The 17686-nt window shown below is 49.5% G+C and overlaps 4 protein-coding genes across 4 annotated transcripts; 1 reads left to right on the forward strand and 3 right to left on the reverse strand.

Annotated features, from left to right (window-relative positions):
- Positions 1–4013: 4013 nt before the first annotated feature.
- Positions 4014–5959, reverse strand: HOO65_030236 (Prp31 C terminal domain-containing protein; the record flags this gene model as incomplete). The annotated part of the gene is made up of 2 exons (XM_071002028.1): positions 4014–5510; positions 5615–5959. The coding sequence occupies 2 exons, from the start codon at positions 5957–5959 to the stop codon at positions 4014–4016; spliced, it is 1842 nt and encodes a 613-aa protein (XP_070859915.1).
- A 568-nt stretch (positions 5960–6527) lies between these two features.
- HOO65_030237 (Pre-mRNA-splicing factor clf1) lies at positions 6528–8620 on the forward strand (the record flags this gene model as incomplete). The annotated part of the gene is made up of 2 exons (XM_071001990.1): positions 6528–7869; positions 7935–8620. The coding sequence occupies 2 exons, from the start codon at positions 6528–6530 to the stop codon at positions 8618–8620; spliced, it is 2028 nt and encodes a 675-aa protein (XP_070859916.1).
- A 191-nt stretch (positions 8621–8811) lies between these two features.
- Positions 8812–10482, reverse strand: HOO65_030238 (uncharacterized protein; the record flags this gene model as incomplete). Its single annotated transcript, XM_071000358.1, has 1 exon — positions 8812–10482. One exon carries the CDS (start codon positions 10480–10482, stop codon positions 8812–8814), a length of 1671 nt encoding a protein of 556 aa, XP_070859917.1.
- Positions 10483–13889: 3407 nt separating this feature from the next.
- Positions 13890–16234, reverse strand: HOO65_030239 (putative HTH La-type RNA-binding protein.03; the record flags this gene model as incomplete). Its single annotated transcript, XM_071001944.1, has 3 exons — positions 13890–14957; positions 15034–15123; positions 15179–16234. The coding sequence occupies 3 exons, from the start codon at positions 16232–16234 to the stop codon at positions 13890–13892; spliced, it is 2214 nt and encodes a 737-aa protein (XP_070859918.1).
- Positions 16235–17686: the final 1452 nt, after the last annotated feature.

Genomic DNA, 17686 nt, shown 5'->3' on the forward strand with positions numbered 1-17686 from the left:
GTGCTGCCAGTGGTCCCATCTTACAGCTATGTTCCCTGTTTTGGGGCTTCGTGGACCCCGAAAAGAGGTCATCAGTTCCCTGCACGGTGGACCTTGTATCTGCTTAGTCTCTTAGTTCTTTTTTAGTTCTTTTTTGCTATTTCTTTTTCATTCATTCTTTGGTGATTCTTTTATTATTTTCTTTTACCTCTGCCAAGAAATAGCGGCACGTTTATGATGTGTGCACTGTTGTACCACCGCACCCGGTCGTCCTCATGCAGGTCCTGCTCCTTCCCTCTCCCCTTCTTGATACTTTACTATCACGACTAGCCTCGGCTCTTCGCTCTTTGTTTCTGCCCTCCCCCCCTTGGCCCCAAGACCCCTTCTTGCCTTCATATTTCCTGTCTTCCTTCATCCTAATGAGCACCAGCTTTGCCAGTCAGCCAAAAGTTAGGGGCTTGGCCTCTGTTATCCGTCTACTCCTAAACGGTGCAGCTGAACCCTGAGGAAGGGAAATATTGAAACAAGAGAAATGCAAAAATAAAAGGAGTTGGGGACCATCCATCACCTGTTCTCAAGACCACCCATCCAAGCTCAGCTGGGCTTTGGAGAACCCAAGGCTATCTGGCACAGCTAAGCACAGCCCCTCGGGCTCTAAGCGAAGCGGCCTTCTGATATCATCGCTGCGTCACAAAGAGGCACAGACGACTGGAGTTGGCCGGTGTCCTGGGGCCCCATTCACCTTGTTGTCTTGTTGTCTCTCCATTTGTCCAAGTGACAAGTAAGAGACACCTATCGCTTGCCTGTTCGAGAGAACCATTGTATCGCCACGTCCAAACATACGGATGCTTGTTGACTGGGATAGTTTGGATAAGGATATCTACGATCATTCATCTTGGTCCCCGGCCTGGGCTGAATATCGATTGGCCTGGCCTGGCCTGGCCTGGCCTGATCCGGCTTGCATTGGACTAGAGCTGGACTTGACTTGGGCTGAATTAGAAGTTCCGAGGCCCAGCCTGAATATTCTTTTTCCTTTTTTTCTTTTAATCTTTTTATCTCTATTTCCAACTCTTCTCTTGTCACATTTTCCCGCTACTACGCGCCTCTGCTCTGCTGCCCAGGCATCACGAGGTGCCGAGGCGTTTACAGCGGAACTTTAGTCTAGTCTAGTCGTGTGCAGCATTTATGTGTGCGGGCGTGCGGGCGTGCGTGTGCTGCTCTGGCTCCGGCCGCTCCCTCTTCCCCTTGTTCCCTCATATCACCCCGTGTCTGTATCCCCATCACTCGCCCTCATCATGTCTCAGTCTTAGAGGTGATTTTCTCTCAATGCCTCTTTGCAGCCCTTGTCTTTCTCCATGTCTCTCGTTTCTTAACCACACCCCCGGGGCGTGTGCATATATATCCAGTCAGGTCTGCCTTACTCATGCATGCAGATGCTGAGCAAGCCAGAGGTCCCTTGTGCTTCTCCGGTCGTATCCTGATCCCCCTAGTATCAAGAACAGCGAAAGATTCTACCCTACAGTAGCGAGACTTCTATTTGTCTTTCTTTTCCTTCTTCACACCCACTGCAGAACATCAGAACCCCCTCTTTCCTCTTCTCCAGTAGCCTATTCTCTCCCTATCAGAAGAATATTCCTCCCTTGAAGTCCACACCTCGCTGCATGCAACCACCCAAGCCAGACTGGCCCTGTTTCTTGCCCCCTCTTTGCAGATATCTTTTACTCAAAAGACCCAAGACCCAGAAGGAGCGGGCAGAAAATTCCAGGCCTTTCAAAGCCGTTTGGACCCCGCTCATCTCTTCCCTAGATTACCGCCGTGTCTCTGCCTCTCTCACACTTTCTTTCCTTTCTTTCGTGCAAGCGAGATGCTAGCTATCTACAAAAAAGCCTGGATTCTTAGTGAACTGTCTCAAACCATGTCCTCTTCCGGCACTTACAACAGACCCTATGTTAACCCTAATATATATATCGTACGGTTCTACCCTAGTGGTAGATTGAATGCGAGCCTTGGCGAGAAACATGGCACAGTATGAAATGTATGAACGAAAAGGCTAGTGGGCAAGCTAGGGGAGGGCAGCACAAGATACTTGTTTCTTCGCCACTACTAACAAAGGCCGGAGCAAGGACAGACGGGTTGAATAGTTTTGGACACTAGACTACAAAAGGCCAAACATATGCCTCTATTCATCAAAGAAAAAGGTATGAGAGGAGGAGGAGGGGGGGGGGAGAGTATGAGACACACGCTAGCAATTGTACGGGTTGCGGAATCCCGGACATACCATACATCCTCAATCTTACTGCCATTCAAATGTAATCGTTGTTGTTACTGATAACCTGACCTGGCTTTAACGCAGGAAGCTCGTCTGAACGACCCACCAACCAATCAACTGTTGCACCTCGTTTCCTTGTCACAGCTTCTCGTGTACTGAATTGCCTTATCAAAGGGCTTACATCGAAGACTAGGACAGAAGAAACACCCTTTGGGCCTTGTATCGGGTGCTGCAAATGTCTCTCCGCTGGAGGAGGGCAGCTTGATTTGCTTTCGGGCGGGGAAGTAGAGGCAAGTGTACATGTGTATGTGCCATGAAACAAACGCTGTTCTTGCTGGCTACTAGAGATGCTCTCGGACACAAAGGATGAAACCTGTCGACAGTAATATTTCTGTAGCCGTCGACTGAAGATAATACAGACCTGCATATAGTATGCCATGGCCGTTGGTGATGCAGTGTGTTCGTATCTGCACTGACGTGGAAGCGAGCCGCTGAGCCATCCAAGCTGCGCAGAATGACAAAGCAGAGTTATTTGAACTGAATCAAGCCCGGGTTCCAGGCTACATGTTCTGACAGGGCTAGATTCTAGGCACCAATCAGCCACATGCACAATACTGATATCTAAGGCTGCCGCGGGGGTAGCTGGGTTAGTAGTCGTATCAATAGAGCTTGAAACACTATAGAAGATTTAGCTGGAAGCCTGGACATATGCTGGTACTATGCTTGTATCTAAGCTTTGAACCTTACATATCACTATGTAGTCCGCTTTAGTTTGTATTGAAGATAGAAAATATGCGAATGGGACACTGGAGCAGTTCAATAGAAAAACTCTTACACAGCCGTGGATCAACTTAGCTCAAGCGAATGGAGTCTCAATCCTTACCTCGCAGAGCCGAGGCATGAGGTTGTTGAGATAGTCCCACTTATTGTCATCCCGTGTAACAGCAAATTTGTGCCACTAAAGTTGGCAGCATCAAGCATATGGAAATCAACGAGAAAGCAGCTACATGCGCTGGTGACGGCTCTGAGAGCGTTGAAAAAGGCCAAGATTGCAGGCCTGTATCAAAACTCATGTTGAATATAGCTGAGCTTATGTTGACGGTAAAACGTATGGTTAACTAGAACGAGTGTAGTAGCTTACGCAACGTAGAATATGGCAATATAGAGATAGAAGCTAGATGCTTGGAGGAGCAAGCAGAAGTAATGATGAAAAAAAAAAGGGGCAATAAGGCAAGTGTACCTTATATTGATGTGTCTCTTTGCTGCACAAAGAAGCCCTGGTCCAAATCACACTTTGGTCTACCCGTCTTGAATGGCGGAGCGGAGCGTCTTGCAATCAGTACATAAAGCCGGGGGAATTGCAGGGCAGGGCATCGTCTTGCGCATGCTGTATGGGGCCCGTTGAAGCATTGAGACGAATCCTTTTTTGGATGGCGTTATGATGGGTAGATCGTAATAGGAATAGGGTCAAGTGTCTATGATGTCACTATGCCTGAAGGGGGCTATGGCATCATCATGTTAGTCTTGGAGGCGTATTTTTATGATGCATGGATGCAGATACAGAAACAAAAGACCGATACAATTTTACGTGGATATTGTCCCTCCGAGAAAATCAACAAGAGTGTCCTGCCAGTTAAACGCCGATTACCTTGCAAATACCGCCAAAAACGACAAAAAGTACTACATAATAGAAATAAGCAAAGATACTGCGATGGGCCCGCAGATCTCAGCCCCCACCTGGCCCACCTGGCCCAGTCCAGCCTCTTTAGCGCTTTGCCGGCGGCGGCCCCATTTTGGCAGCTCCTGTATCAATCCTCTTGCTCGCCGGCAGTTCCGGCACTTTGAACCCAGAACCTCCGCCAACCTGCGTAAACGTGCCGCTCTTGAACCACTTGTCCTGGTCTGCCTCGCGTTTGCGTTTGTTTGCCTCACGGATTTTGGGATCTACAAGCTCGAGGCCTTGCACTGGAGTGAATGCTAAACTGGACTGCAGTCCACTGGCCCCGCTACCGCCTGCTCCAACTGTTGTGCCCACGCCGGAAGTGCGCAAGCCGCTGTTGCCAGGCAGCTGCACGCCGCCAAGATAGCCGGACCGTAGCGAGGATGCCGCGCCGCTGTTGATTGACGATGCCAAGCCGCCCCACCCTTTGTGCTTCTGGCTGAGCTTGGCACGTGTGCGCTGGTCCACCTGTAGACTGCGGATGCGGCCATCGTTGGAGGCGCCAATCATCCCCATGCCAACAGTACTGTCGCCAGTGCCAAAGCCAACTTCGAGCTCCTCCTTGCCAAAAACCATACGGTTCTGTGCCTTGCGCAAATCAGTCATGGCTGTCGCCTCCTTGGCCTTGCGTGCACGACGGCCGCCTCGTTTCCGTGCGGGTTTGTCGTCAGGTACAGGTAGCGCGCGCTGGCCCTTGTTTGGCGGTGGAATGGTTAGCTTGTCCAGGCGTTCAAGACAAGCCTCGCGTAGACTTTCGCCGAGCGAACCACTAGGACTGTTATGGATGCGGTCGGCACGCGCGGCGAGAACGAGTTTAGCAGAGACAATACGCATGGCCTGACGCTTGAGGTCGCTAGGGATGCCCTTGATAATTGGTGAGTGGAAAAGGAAACCTTGCTGCCGGACACCCACGTTGGTGGCCATGCCGGGCCCGCCCTGCTTCTTTGAACCCCAGGCGGCAATATTGCAGGCGGGAGTTTTGGACAGACCAGTCAGGCCACCAGCAGCATTGAGCAACTGGGCAGCAGTCAGCGAGCCCAGGAGAACTGTGAGATTGGGCGCAAAGATGTTCATGCGCGACTGCACGTACTCTGTGAGTGTCGTCTTGGCTTTGTCCAGTGTGATCTGCAACTCACAGGCGCTCAAAACGCGATTCAGTTGCTCGGGCGTCATTTCTTGCCCCTTGGACTTGGTCGCTTCCATGGTCACCACCAGGAGAGTCGGGCCATCTAGTACTTGTCTCAGGGTGGTCTGGAGGGGGTTTTCGGTAGAAGTTTGGAGGGATTTGATACTGTCGGCGTCCATGGGGCCATTTCCAAGAATGGCGACAACCTTGGCATACTCTAGAGGATTTGTCACTAGCGTTTCGAGCTCTGGGAAGCGCACAGAGTAGTGGTCGCGAATGAACTTGTGCACTAATACAATCTCGCCGTCGATATGTGTCGAGAGTCCGTTGGACTGAGTAAGGAGATGGTACTCGGGGTGGTCTTCGATGTTGCCAATCATGTTTGTTTGCGGTTCAGACTTGAACTTTTCGATTTTCTGCGAAACGAGAGTCCATATGGTCAGGTTTTGGTTCATGTCTGTGGTTCAATGTAAATGCTGTTCAAGCAAGAAGGGGAAGGGAAACATTCTAAAAAACATACCTCAAGCACTGGCTGGAGTGTTTGCATGAGATTCGCAACACTGCGGACGTCTGTGACACCGCCTAACTGCATCTTTTCAATCTTGACCTTGGCCGCCTCCTCGTCCTCGGCTGGCTGTACGGACTGGCTATTGTCGTCTGTCATATTTGTATCTTCGTCGTCGTCGTCCTCATCATCCTCCATATCATCCAAGCCTCTAGAAATCGGCTTTAGACCGCTACCCCCGCCTAGCGACCAAGGCTCGGAGCCATCATTCTTGCTCTGGCCCTCCTCATTAGGGGCTTCCTCTTCGGACGCGAGATCGTCCTCAAAGTCCTGCAGAAGTTCATCAGCAAGGGTAGCCATGGCTGCGCCGGACAAGCTGTATTGGATAAAGTCGCTTGATGAGGGAGATCCGATAGATTGAAAGTGAGTGAAGAAAAAAAAAGAAAATAGGGCGACTGCGTAGCTTCAAAGATGATATGGGCGGTTTGTAGTGGTGAAAAAGAATGACAAGGCTGAGGAATTTGTTAAATTGGTTGCAGCTAGAAAAATACATGCGAAGACGATCGCGACAAGGCTAGAAATAGTGGGGCAAGCCCTAGATAAAGCTTATCTATTGGCTAGACTTCTTATCAGCTTGTTCTGCAAGCTACAGCCTTGTCCACTTTTTCTTTTCTTTTAGGAGCCTTGTCTAGCCTCTAACATCTAACCGTGAACCTCGTGTGATAGCTCCTAGCTTCTATTTGCTGCCACCCAACAGCTAATCGACCATTCGAATCACAGTTTTATTTCTATCTTTTCAGCTTGAGTTTTCCGCTCTTTCCCCTCCAGCCTTGGGACTATTAAGTGTCTTGAACGCAACCGCAAACTCAAAACCAAGCCCCCCCTCCCTAGACCGAGTCACTCTACATCTCTCGACACATTGCCCATCATGGAGTCTCGTGGTCCACCGCGCGTTAAGAATAAGGGCGCCGCGCCCGTTCAGATCTCAGCTGAGCAGCTGCTGCGCGAAGCTGTGGATAGACAAGAAGTAGACCTCAAGGCGCCTACGCAGCGCTTTGAGGATTTGGAAGAGCTTCATGAGTTCCAGGGTCGCAAACGCCGCGAATTTGAAGACTATGTACGGCGTAATCGCATGAACATGAACAACTGGCTGCGCTATGCGGCCTGGGAGATGGAGCAAAAGGAATATGCGCGAGCGCGGTCCATCTTTGAACGTGCCATGGACGTACATCCCAATGATGTACAACTCTTTGTGCGCTATATCGAGGCTGAGATGAAGACACGCAATATCAACCATGCCCGAAACCTCCTTGACCGTGCGGTCACAAGGCTACCCCGCGTTGACAAACTCTGGTACAAATATGTGTACATGGAGGAAATGTTGGGCAATATTCCTGGTGCGAGACAAGTCTTTGACCGCTGGATGCAGTGGCAGCCCGAAGAAGCAGCGTGGAGCGCCTACATCAAGTTTGAGAAGCGATACGGCGAGTTTGACCGATGTCGTGATATTTTTGAGCGCTTTACGGCGGTGCATCCCGAGCCGCGCAACTGGATCAAGTGGGCCAAGTTCGAGGAGGAAAATGGAACCAGCGAGCTTGTACGGGAGGTCTTTGGCGCTGCAGTTGAGGCCCTGGGTGAGATGTTTGTTAATGAGAAGCTGTTCATTGCCTATGCCCGTTTTGAGGCTCGGCTTAAGGAGTATGAGCGCGCCCGTGCCATCTACAAGTATGCTCTCGACAGGTTACCGCGATCCAAGTCTCGGGAGTTACACGCCGAATACACGACCTTTGAAAAGCAATTTGGCGACAAGGATGGTCTGGAGAATGTAGTGCTATCCAAGCGACGGGCGCTATACGAATCACAACTGAAGGAGACGCCGTCGAACTACGACGTTTGGTTGGATTTGGCACGCTTAGAAGAAAGCGCGTTGGATATTGACAGGGCTCGTGACGTCTACGAGAGAGCCATTGCGCAGATTCCGCCAGTAGAGGAGAAGCGTTACTGGCGACGGTATATTTACCTTTTCATCTTTTTTGCGCTCTTTGAGGAGGAAATTGCACAAGACATACCTCGAGCTCATGAAGTATACAAGGTGGCCTTGCAACTAGTGCCACATAAGAAGTTTACTTTTTCGAAGCTATGGCTCTTGAAAGCTCAGTTCGAGATCCGCCAGGGTGACTTAGCAGCGGCACGTAAAACTATGGGCACGGCAATCGGTATGTGTCCAAAAGATAAGAGCTTCCGTGGCTACATTGAGCTGGAGCTGAAGCGTGAGTTTTCCTTGACCGCCACCCTTTTTTTCTATGTAAACACAAAGTTAATAACACAAATACAGTATTCGAATTTGTGCGATGTCGCCAACTCTACGAAAAGCACATTGAATGGAACCCATCCAACTCCCAGACGTGGATCAAGTTTGCCGAGTTGGAGCGCGGCCTAGACGATATTAATCGCTGCCGGGCTATTTTCAACCTGGCCATTTCACAGGACTCTCTTGATATGCCCGAGCTGACGTGGAAGGCCTTTATTGACTTTGAAGAGGAAGAGGGTGAATACGAGCATGCTCGTGATCTCTACGAGCGTTTGCTGGAAAAGACTGACCACGTCAAGGTATGGGTCTCATACGCCCAGTTCGAGCTCAACATCCCTGAGGATGACGAAGAAGAGGAGGATGAAGTTGAGGATGACGCGGATGAGAAGGTCAGCGATGAGGCCAAGTCACGGGCACGCAAGATCTTCCAGCGTGCATACAAAACGTTACGTGACGGCGAGCAAAAGGAGGATTGCGTGACGTTGCTCAACGCCTGGCTGTCGTTTGAGCACACCCACGGGTCGGACGAGGACCAGGACAAGGTGCAGAAGCAAATGCCGCGCCGCGTCAAGAAGCGACGCACAGCCGAGGACGGCACTATCGAGGAGTTTGTCGACTATGTGTTCCCGGCCGACGACCAGCAGGTCAAGAATCTGTCGGGCATCATGGCCATGGCCCAGAAATGGAAACAGGCTGGAGAGGGGCTATAGAGGGTGCAAACCTGGCAAGAGAAAGAAACACCATCAAAATATGTACGTGGTCGTGTTGATAGATTTAATGACATACAAGCTAAGCAACCCTAATTTGAACCCAAGTTTGATAAGAAACAATCAAGCAGCCTTAACATTATACAGGAACTAACTACCAACTCGCTCGTTTCAATGTTTCTCTCCATTTAATATCACTCGCTTCGGAATCTCGTCGGCGATTGGTCGTGATGATGTCGCCTGTAATCCTCATCGTACACGGCGTCTGAATAATACCCATCATCACGGGCCGGTGCCTCTGCTGGAATAGAACTTGGAGGTGGAGTTTTGGTGTATACGTGGTCGTCTTCATGATAGTCCGCAGAGCTACGACGTCTAGCGCCGTGACGGCTACTATTGCTGTATTCCGAAAATCCGATGTGATGTTGTTCGTGGCGATCGCGACTGGAGTCCGCCGATGTGGTGATGCCTAGCTTAGCTAGGGCATGACGGCCGGCGCTCTCGCTGCGCCTGAAGCTGTTTCGGCCATGATGACGGCCGCGGCTTTTACTGCGGCTACGGCTGCAGCTACTAGAATAGCTCTGGCGAGAGGAGCTATCCTCGCCGTAGGCCATGCCATCCTCGTAGTCTTCTTGGGGCTTATTCTTGTTTCTCTTCTTTTTGCTCCTGCTCTCGGCTCTGCTATTAGACAGTAGCTTTTTGGAGCTAGTAGCCGTAGTTGTCAACGCCGCCGTAGTCCTGCCCCTGCTACCGTCCACCTTCTCCTCATCACGCCAGCGTCTGCGTGACGGGCTGCGCTTTCTGTCGCGGCCCGACGAACGATTTCTTTCATCTTTCGTCTCATGCTCCTCAGTCAGCTGGCTCTTTGACCCGTTAATCATCCGGTTCGTGACTAGGCCACCAATCACGCTCTCGGCAATCGACAGCTTCCGATGCTTTTGCTTTTCGGGGCCACGCACACTATCGATGGCACCTGCACCAAGAGCCGCCATCGCTACACGCTTGCCCTTTTCGCCCTGCCATTCGCCTGGCGAGCTGGCAACGCGGAAGGCTTCAGTGGCACCAGCAAGCAGGGAGGCGACGGCGGCTTTCTGTATACGCGTGCTGTCATTCTGCCTGGCGTTGCTGCCCTGCTCAGGGTTGTGGTAGTTTTGCTCGTGTCGGTCTTGGTTTGCGTCCCAGTCTCCGGTGCTGTTGTTAGCGAGCTTTTTTGCAGCAGCTACAAGCCCGCTAGCATCCAGTGTGTTCCCAAACAAGCTTGAGGAATCCCTCCTTGAAAAGTGCTTAGTATCGTGGAATTCCGAGGCTTGCCCATGCTGGCTTCTCTCCTCTTCTTCCTCCTTCTTCCGCTTATACATGTCAACACCCTGGTATGCCACCAAGCCACCAGCGGCTGCCAGTGCAGCACTAGCTAACAAGTTGCGCTGTGGCCGGTCGCCATTCTCCTCAGCCTCATGGCGGTCGTAGATCTCCTTGCCGCCTGCGGCTATCCCAGCTCCTAGCACAGCAGCCACAAGCATGTCAGTGTGGTCGCTACTCTTCCGGCGATGCACCGAGCTGGAGGCGGAAGTGGGGCCATGGCTGCGGTGGTACTCATCGTAGCGATGCTCGTTATGATAGTTGTCTTGCGAGTGATCACTAGAGCGACGACGCATGCCGCGTGTCGATATGCTATCGGTCACGTAGCTATGGCTGGGGCGGCGGACGACCAGAGCGTGTGAAGAGCTGACATGGCGGGGTTTGGGCTCGTGTGGGTGCCGTAATGAAACAGCAAAGCTATCATAGTTAGGACTGGCGTCAGAGGCATGGCGTCTAGTGTAACGATCGCTGTAGCGATGCGATCGTGTCTCATAGTCGTATGCCATTGTTTAGAGGATAGCTATAGGAAAGCTTATGTACAAGGAAAGGGCGTTTGTAAAGATCAGAACTATTAGGAAATAAAATACTTGGCTTGCAGAAGATGGTAGGGTAGACAAAAGTTGGCGAGAAAACATGGTTATAGCAAGGACTTCTACAGGCTCGGTTACCGAGGGTTTACACCAGCCTATTTATACATGAGTTGCTGTTTGATCTGACCATCCCATGAGAAAAGAAACCCCTCTTTCCAACTGCCAATGAGAGAAGAAACAACGGAGCAAGCCTGCTTTTACCCTTTCCTCATCCTAATAACCCCCTTCCTAACCAGCGCTCCAGGGCGAATAGATCGACTCGGCTGCCTGCCATATCCTTACACAGTATTCCCCCACGTTAGCTACTGCAAGTTGAATATACAAAAAGTGACATCTGAGTCCTAGCAGGCTAGTCTAGGCATTCTCCAGTACTACCTTGCCATTGACTCGAAGGCAGACAAGGACCAGAGCTTGAAACAGGTTCAGCCAAGATGCTGTTACTGCAGGCAGGGGGGAGGGGAGGGGGATGATGGTCTTTCTCTCTCTTAGTCCTCTCCATTTTTATTTACCACATGTCTCCCATCTACTTCTGTTCCGCATATGCAATCCTCCCAAAAAGAGCCAATAAGCCTTAGAGCACAGCCTTGATCATTCATGACGTCATTGGATCTCCCTGGCTGACATATGACCGAGCACAGGGTAGTATGCAAATATTTCTTGCGCATAATTTGAGAAATGCACACAAGACACTGCTTTGGATATATGACACCGAGTGTATCTTCTTCGTATGATTTACTTCAGCCTTCTTATTTCTTCTATTCATTGGCTGCTCTACTTCCATAAGTCCGACTGGTTTATGATGATCACCAGCCTGATATTACCAAGCTCGTACTAGTAATGATGGGGGCCTTGTTTTCGTTTTCCGCTGCGTCATTGAATGCCCAGCGCCATATTGCTTGTTATGCTTGCTATGCCTCTCTTATCATCCACACCATGCATGACATCCAAGCATTAGGCTAGAAGCTTACCCCTATGCATATCGATAACCCACCCATCTGGCGTCACACAAGCTGAACACCGCCTCGTCATAACTTATTGGCCACAGTTTTTATAAACCAGCAAGCAAGAATTAACGAGCTTGTTTGCTCATTCCAAAACCCAGCTTAACGAGATATTTCAGCAGCAGCTGATCCCATGTCTCTGTATATACAAAAGGGCCTTTCCGCCAGCTCCTTGTCCCATCGATCCAGAGCCATAAAATAGTAGATAGATAACACAAACTAAACATCCAACGCCCAAGAATGATAATAGACGAACAACCTCCAGCATATGGCGAACAATCTAAACAATAAATAGAGAAAAATGAGGCTTAGCAGCGACAATGCATGCAATACCATGCATTGTTGAAAAGGAGCAAGAGGGCTGCTAACTAAGCCTTCTTTGTATCAGTAGTTAACAAGATAATATCACACAGACAGGCTCGGTACCAGTGCACTTCAGAGTTAGCTGACCGTTCTAGACAGACAGACCCAAGGATCAACAATAGCCACATCTACCAAGCGGATGTAAATAAGAAAATAAGCTGTGGTACATCGCCCCCAGGTTACTTGTCCATGCTAAAACCAAATATAAACACGAGCAGAACGGGAAGGAAAAGTAATGACAGAAAACCGGTATTTTTTGTCTTTTCGGCTTGATCTTTGGTTGTGTGAAGTAAAAGAGAAATGTTTCAAATGAAAAAAAAAAATATAACTTTTTTGACTGACTGATTTTTTGTCTAGCGATCCAAGGGAGTCAACCGAGGACTTCCATTTGCGCATCGAAGGAAATGCAGAAAAACAAAATGCAAATGTTGAGAAGAGGCGAAGAGAGAGAGAGAGAGAGGAGCGTGGAGAGTGGGGAAAGAAAACAAAGAGGGAGGCGATAAGGGTAATAAACAGCGAGGAATAAGACAGCATATGTGTATGTTGAAATTGTGTTGTTCCGAAAAGTAGAAGGAAACAGGCAATCAGGACAAAGAGAAGAAAAAGAATCAAGCAAGCGCAGAAAACAAACAAGTAGAACAAATGGCAAGAATAGAGAAGAATCAAAGAAAAAAAGAAAAAAAAAAAAAAGAAATGGCCCAGGACATGTCCAGTAATGTAGAGGCCACACGCGCACCAAAACATAAACGCCAAAGGGACCAATGGACAACAACCGGGGCATCATTGCATGAGTTAAGTGCTTCCACAAAGAAGAAAAGTCTCGGGGGGAAAATAAAAGAAGAGAAAAAGAAGACAACAAATGTTAATCCGGATTAATCACATGTCGTAACCATATACCTATATGTAAGAGGCATGGCGAAGAGTAAAAACGCTCAAAGACTGCCATAGCTCAGGTCTGTCTTTGGCTGGCGTCCAATGTGCCAAAAGATTTGATTTGGGAGGGGTAAGGCCAGCCGAGCCTCGTGGGTCTGAGCCAAATCAAACTCAACGCCTCGCCAACAAAGGCCATATAGAAAACACCAGTAGACACCGGGAAACCGTCCTTGCTGCTGCGCCGTTCTTTGTTGTTGGATATAAACACTACCAATCGCTCCAAGTCTTTTTTTCATCCTCAAGCAGGCCAGGCAACGAGGCATGGGAAGCTTAATATTAATAGCTTAGCCATCGTGCCGAAGTTGTTGGTGATCGCTTCACGTGTCATCCTGACTTTTGTTTGGCTATTTAGAAAGCGCTGACCATATTTGTATGCAACACCGAAATAAAAAGAAGAAAAAAAGGGGACCGCTAGGCGGAAAGAACTGATGGACAGAACGAGAAAGGAGCAAAAAAAGAAGATGTATCAGAAGAAAAAAAAAATATCGTACGCGCGCAGAAAATAAAGGAAAACGACAAGCATGAAGGAGGAATAAAAGAAAAAGAAAAGTCCATAAGGCAGCTTCTTGCTATCAAGATATGGTCGTGATGAATGGGAGGTCGTGATGATGAGACTGTTGTTGTTGTACACGTGGGATTTTTAGTAAAAAGGGATGAGGGGGCTAAGATATGACGTGGTAAAAGAAACACCACAAACTAAAGACCACGATAGCCAGCAAAAAGGTTGTCAGAGGACGAGGCTTTAAATAATAGCATGTAAAGACAGTAGTCAGTAGCCAAGAGCGAAAAAGCGTCTGGCCCATATTACCCAGTCATCTGTATATGCAATTGCCAAACCCTGTGAGTAAGATGCTGCAAGGTCTATGTTTGGGTATCCACGCAGGGTGGTGTTGAAAGACGTGAAAACCCAACCTACAGCAAGCATAGGCCCATTAGATTCAGCATTTGTGAATGAATCCAATGCGAGCTTCATACATCTCCTTTTTGAAGCCTACTCCTCGGAATATGACACAAGTCTCCGCTGCCCTACTCAGAGACCGAGGCATTAGCCTCAGTGGCAGTAGGCTCATCGGTAGCAGCAGCGGCCTGCTCGGTAGGAGGGAAAGATGCAGCCAGAGGAGAAAACTCGGGGACAGCAGCAGAAAGTTGGCTGGTGTTGAAACTGGGTGCGTAAACGTTGTTACCCGCGTTAGGATAGTTGTAGCCGTTGTTGTACACCGGGGTACTGTTACGGTATGAGTGCTGCTGGGGATAACCTTGGAACTGCGAAGTGCCATTAGGGACAGTGGGAGACACCATCGGGTACATGGGAACAAACTGGTTCATGTACGCATTCATGCCAATTCGGGGGTGGGGAGTGAAGGAAGCGGGTCCGTTATTGCGGTAGGGCTCGGCACGCTCAGACACATCCAAAACCCACTTGTCCCAGCCCGAACTGCAACGTAGACGCTCCACATTATCATCGCCAATCACAAACTCAATCAAAGCAGTACCATCAGGACCAGGCACAGCCAGTTGGGCACAGGCCTCACGGAAAAGCTCAAGAGGATCAGCCTCCATGGTAACAGTGATATCCGTGATTCTCTTGAAGTTTGAAATGACTTGGATCGGAACAAAGCCTTGGGAATCCATATGCTTTCTCAGGAATACATCTTTGCACAGGTTGTTAACCGAGAAGTAGTAGCTAATTTGTTGGGAAAGCGAATTTAGAGTCCAGTAGGCCTGGTTGGGGTCATAATAGTTCATGACAGGGTAAGTAGGAGCCATGCCCTGCATGTTGTAGTCATGACTGAAGTTGCTGTTTTGGCCCGACATACGAGGACCGTTGCGCATAGAAATAGAGTGGTTGCGACCACCACGGCCATGGTTGCGAGGCTGAGTGTTATAGCTGTTCCCAGTGTATGATGACTGGCGCGAGGGGCTCACAATGCTCTGACGAGAAGTGCTGTTGGAGACAAATCCGTTGGTGTAAGGTTGCTGAGTGTTGATGGGGGCGGGGCCGTTAGATCCGTGGTAGCCACCACGCCCGCGGTTTCCACCCCGAGTTCTCTCGCCCCGGGTCTCAGTACGCTCACGGGGAGTGAAAGAAGAGTCCTAAAATTGTATACAGTTAGACACAGTGTAAATGCGGAAGATAGGAGGCCAGAACGCCTTGGATGTTATTACTTACAGTGGCGGGGGCAACGGAGGTATCCCTGACAGGAGACTGGGCAGAACCAGCCTGAGAAGCGACAGAGCCACTAGCATTCTTTCGCTGTTCCTTGGGGGGCAGCATCGTTAAACTTCTTAGGGGGCAGGGAGTTGTTGCGAGGGACATTGGCATCACGTGTCCGCTCCTTATTGTCGCCAGCCTTAGCCCCATGGGGAGTACCAGAGGACGACTTTTCGCCATCCTTAGAAGGGTTGGCATGTCCACGAGAAGAGCCCTCACGGCCACCGCGGGCACCACCTCGAGGGGCGCGGGCACCACGGGTGCTGGGCATCTGTGTCTCAAATCTCGCAGTAGGAGTAAATTCAACCTTCTCCCAAACCTTCTTTCCAAGCTGCTTAGCCTTTCCAGAGGCAGTAGTGGTGTCCTCTTGCGAGTCTTTCTCGGCGGTTTCCGTAGGCTTTTCGACAGTCTTGGTGCTACTAGCCTTTTCCTTCATGGAAGTCTCCGGAGTCGGCCAGTTAACAGGATCAGAAATAATTTGTTCAACATCCTTACTAGCCAGCTCTCTCTCAAAAGAACGGCCTCCACGAGACTTACGAGAGCCTGTCTCAGACTCAGCACTCTCGATAGTCTTAGTAGTAGGAGCAGCGCCATTTGCAGCTTTGGATTTAACACCCTGCTCGGTTGGCCTCTGTTGCTCAGCAGCAGGTGTGGGCTTAACAGTAGAAGCTTTCAATCTTTGTTGCCAAATGTTAACAGGAGGAACAGGGGCCTCGTACAGTTCAGCCTTTGAAACGTCGGGCTTAGGCTCGGCAACAAAAGCAACGTCAGCACTAGACTCCTTGTTCTTCTTGTCTTGACGGGCCTTCTTAGGTTCCTGACGACGAGATGCAGATCCGGCGCGAGGACCAGCTTCACTCCGGCGAGTGAGAGCATCCGTAGTCTGTTCATCTTCATCACGAATCGACGCCGTGGAGCAAGTGGTAGCATCGTTGGCTGAGCTACTAGTTGAGCCAGAGACACTAGCTGCAGTATTGGAGTTGATAGACTCGATGGTAGCCTCGATGCCGACCTTGGTGTTGATATCGTTAGAATCGACTATCGGCTCGTTGGTTTTGCTCTCAGCAGGAGAGGCAGTTCCATTGGCTGTCGGGACACTGGCAGCCGGGGCAGAGCCCTTAGCTGCTTGGGCATAGGAAAAGGGAGTAGGAGTGGACATTTTAGGAAAAAAGTAAGAGATGAACTTCAAGAAAAAAGAAGCCTGATATTGGAGGGGTTTCGAGACTGTATGACACGCTAGACTTGGAAAACTATAGAGCTTTCTAGTCCCAGAATAAGATGGCAAAGGAAAAGGCAGCAGTCAAACCCAAGATATCGAGTTAGACTCTTTTCGGCGACCGAGTTCCGATGCTAGACTGATCTTTGAAGAGACAGTCGTCCGGAGAAGGTAGTCGAGTTTAAACCCTCCCCGCACTCGTAGAGGCCGACGGGACGATGATCCGATCCAGACGGTGCTGCTGAGAGAAGCAGGAGGTTTCGGCAGAGATAGCAAACAAATCTAGTCGACCGTTTACTGATAACAGCAAGAGGATAGAGAACGAGAAGAAAAAAAAAAAAGAAAATGGCAGCAGTGGGCAACGAAATCGAAGACGTCAGAAGAGGCTGGAGTAAATCAAGACTCTCTCTTTATTGCGAAGTTGTGGGTTTTTTTAGTCGATTTTTCGGGAAGAAATTTTCGAAAGCAAGAAACGCAGAGAAGAGAGACGAAATAATACCTAGGAAAACGGCCGTCCTCAAACAAAGAAAGGTGCACACTAAACACAAATAAACTGGCCTGATCAAAGAAAACGAGGGGTCAGTCGTTGTTTTTAGCTGAGCAATGGGTAATGTTTTGGGCAATGCGGAGGAAAAGAAAAAAAAATGGTGGTTTCTGTGGGAGGAGATCTGCCTGCGGGATAAGAGGAGAAGAAAAAAAACTGGTGGACGGAGCCCATAGGAAAAGAAAAATTGAAAAATTGAAACTAGTTAGTAGAAGTGGGTGTGGGCGCATTCAGAGGCTTGCGGTGGGTAGCCACTAAAAATTGAAGATGGAACAATCACACACAAAAAAAAGGCAGAGGGAAAGGAGCGGATGGGAAAAATGGGGGACTCCCAGCTTAGACGGGCATGATAAATACGTCACGATGGACGTGTATTTTTTGTAAATGGATAGGTAGGTAGGGTCGGGTCAAGGCCAACTTTGGCCTATTTTTGTTATGATGATGAAGAGCTCAGGGACTAAGTCAGTGCATGGCAACGAGCAACGCTTGGCCTGGGCGGTGAAGTTCTGAACCGTAATATCGAGTTGGCAAGGAGACCAGTAAACTAACTGTAATTTTCCGTCAACCTGGGCTCAGCTTCCTCGCTTTTAGAGGGTGCTAAAACCGTGAATTGGTCCAGCCAGGGCGTTTTGTATCAAGCTCCCTTGGTAGCAAACAACAAGGAAATACGAATAGGGAGAACAGGGCACTAATAGATGAAGCAAATCGGGGGAAGGGAGGGTGCGGTAAGGGGAAAAGAAAATCATGGGCTTGTGAATATGACAGGGCTGCGATCACGAGGCCCAGTAACTTGGGAGTTACGACCAAGGGTAAGAGAAATCGAGCCAAGTCAGGGCTGAAGAGATAGCATG

Source organism: Ceratocystis lukuohia (genome assembly GCF_044167205.1).
Source record: "Ceratocystis lukuohia strain C4212 chromosome Unknown Supercontig3_pilon, whole genome shotgun sequence".
Lineage (NCBI taxonomy): Eukaryota > Fungi > Ascomycota > Sordariomycetes > Microascales > Ceratocystidaceae > Ceratocystis > Ceratocystis lukuohia.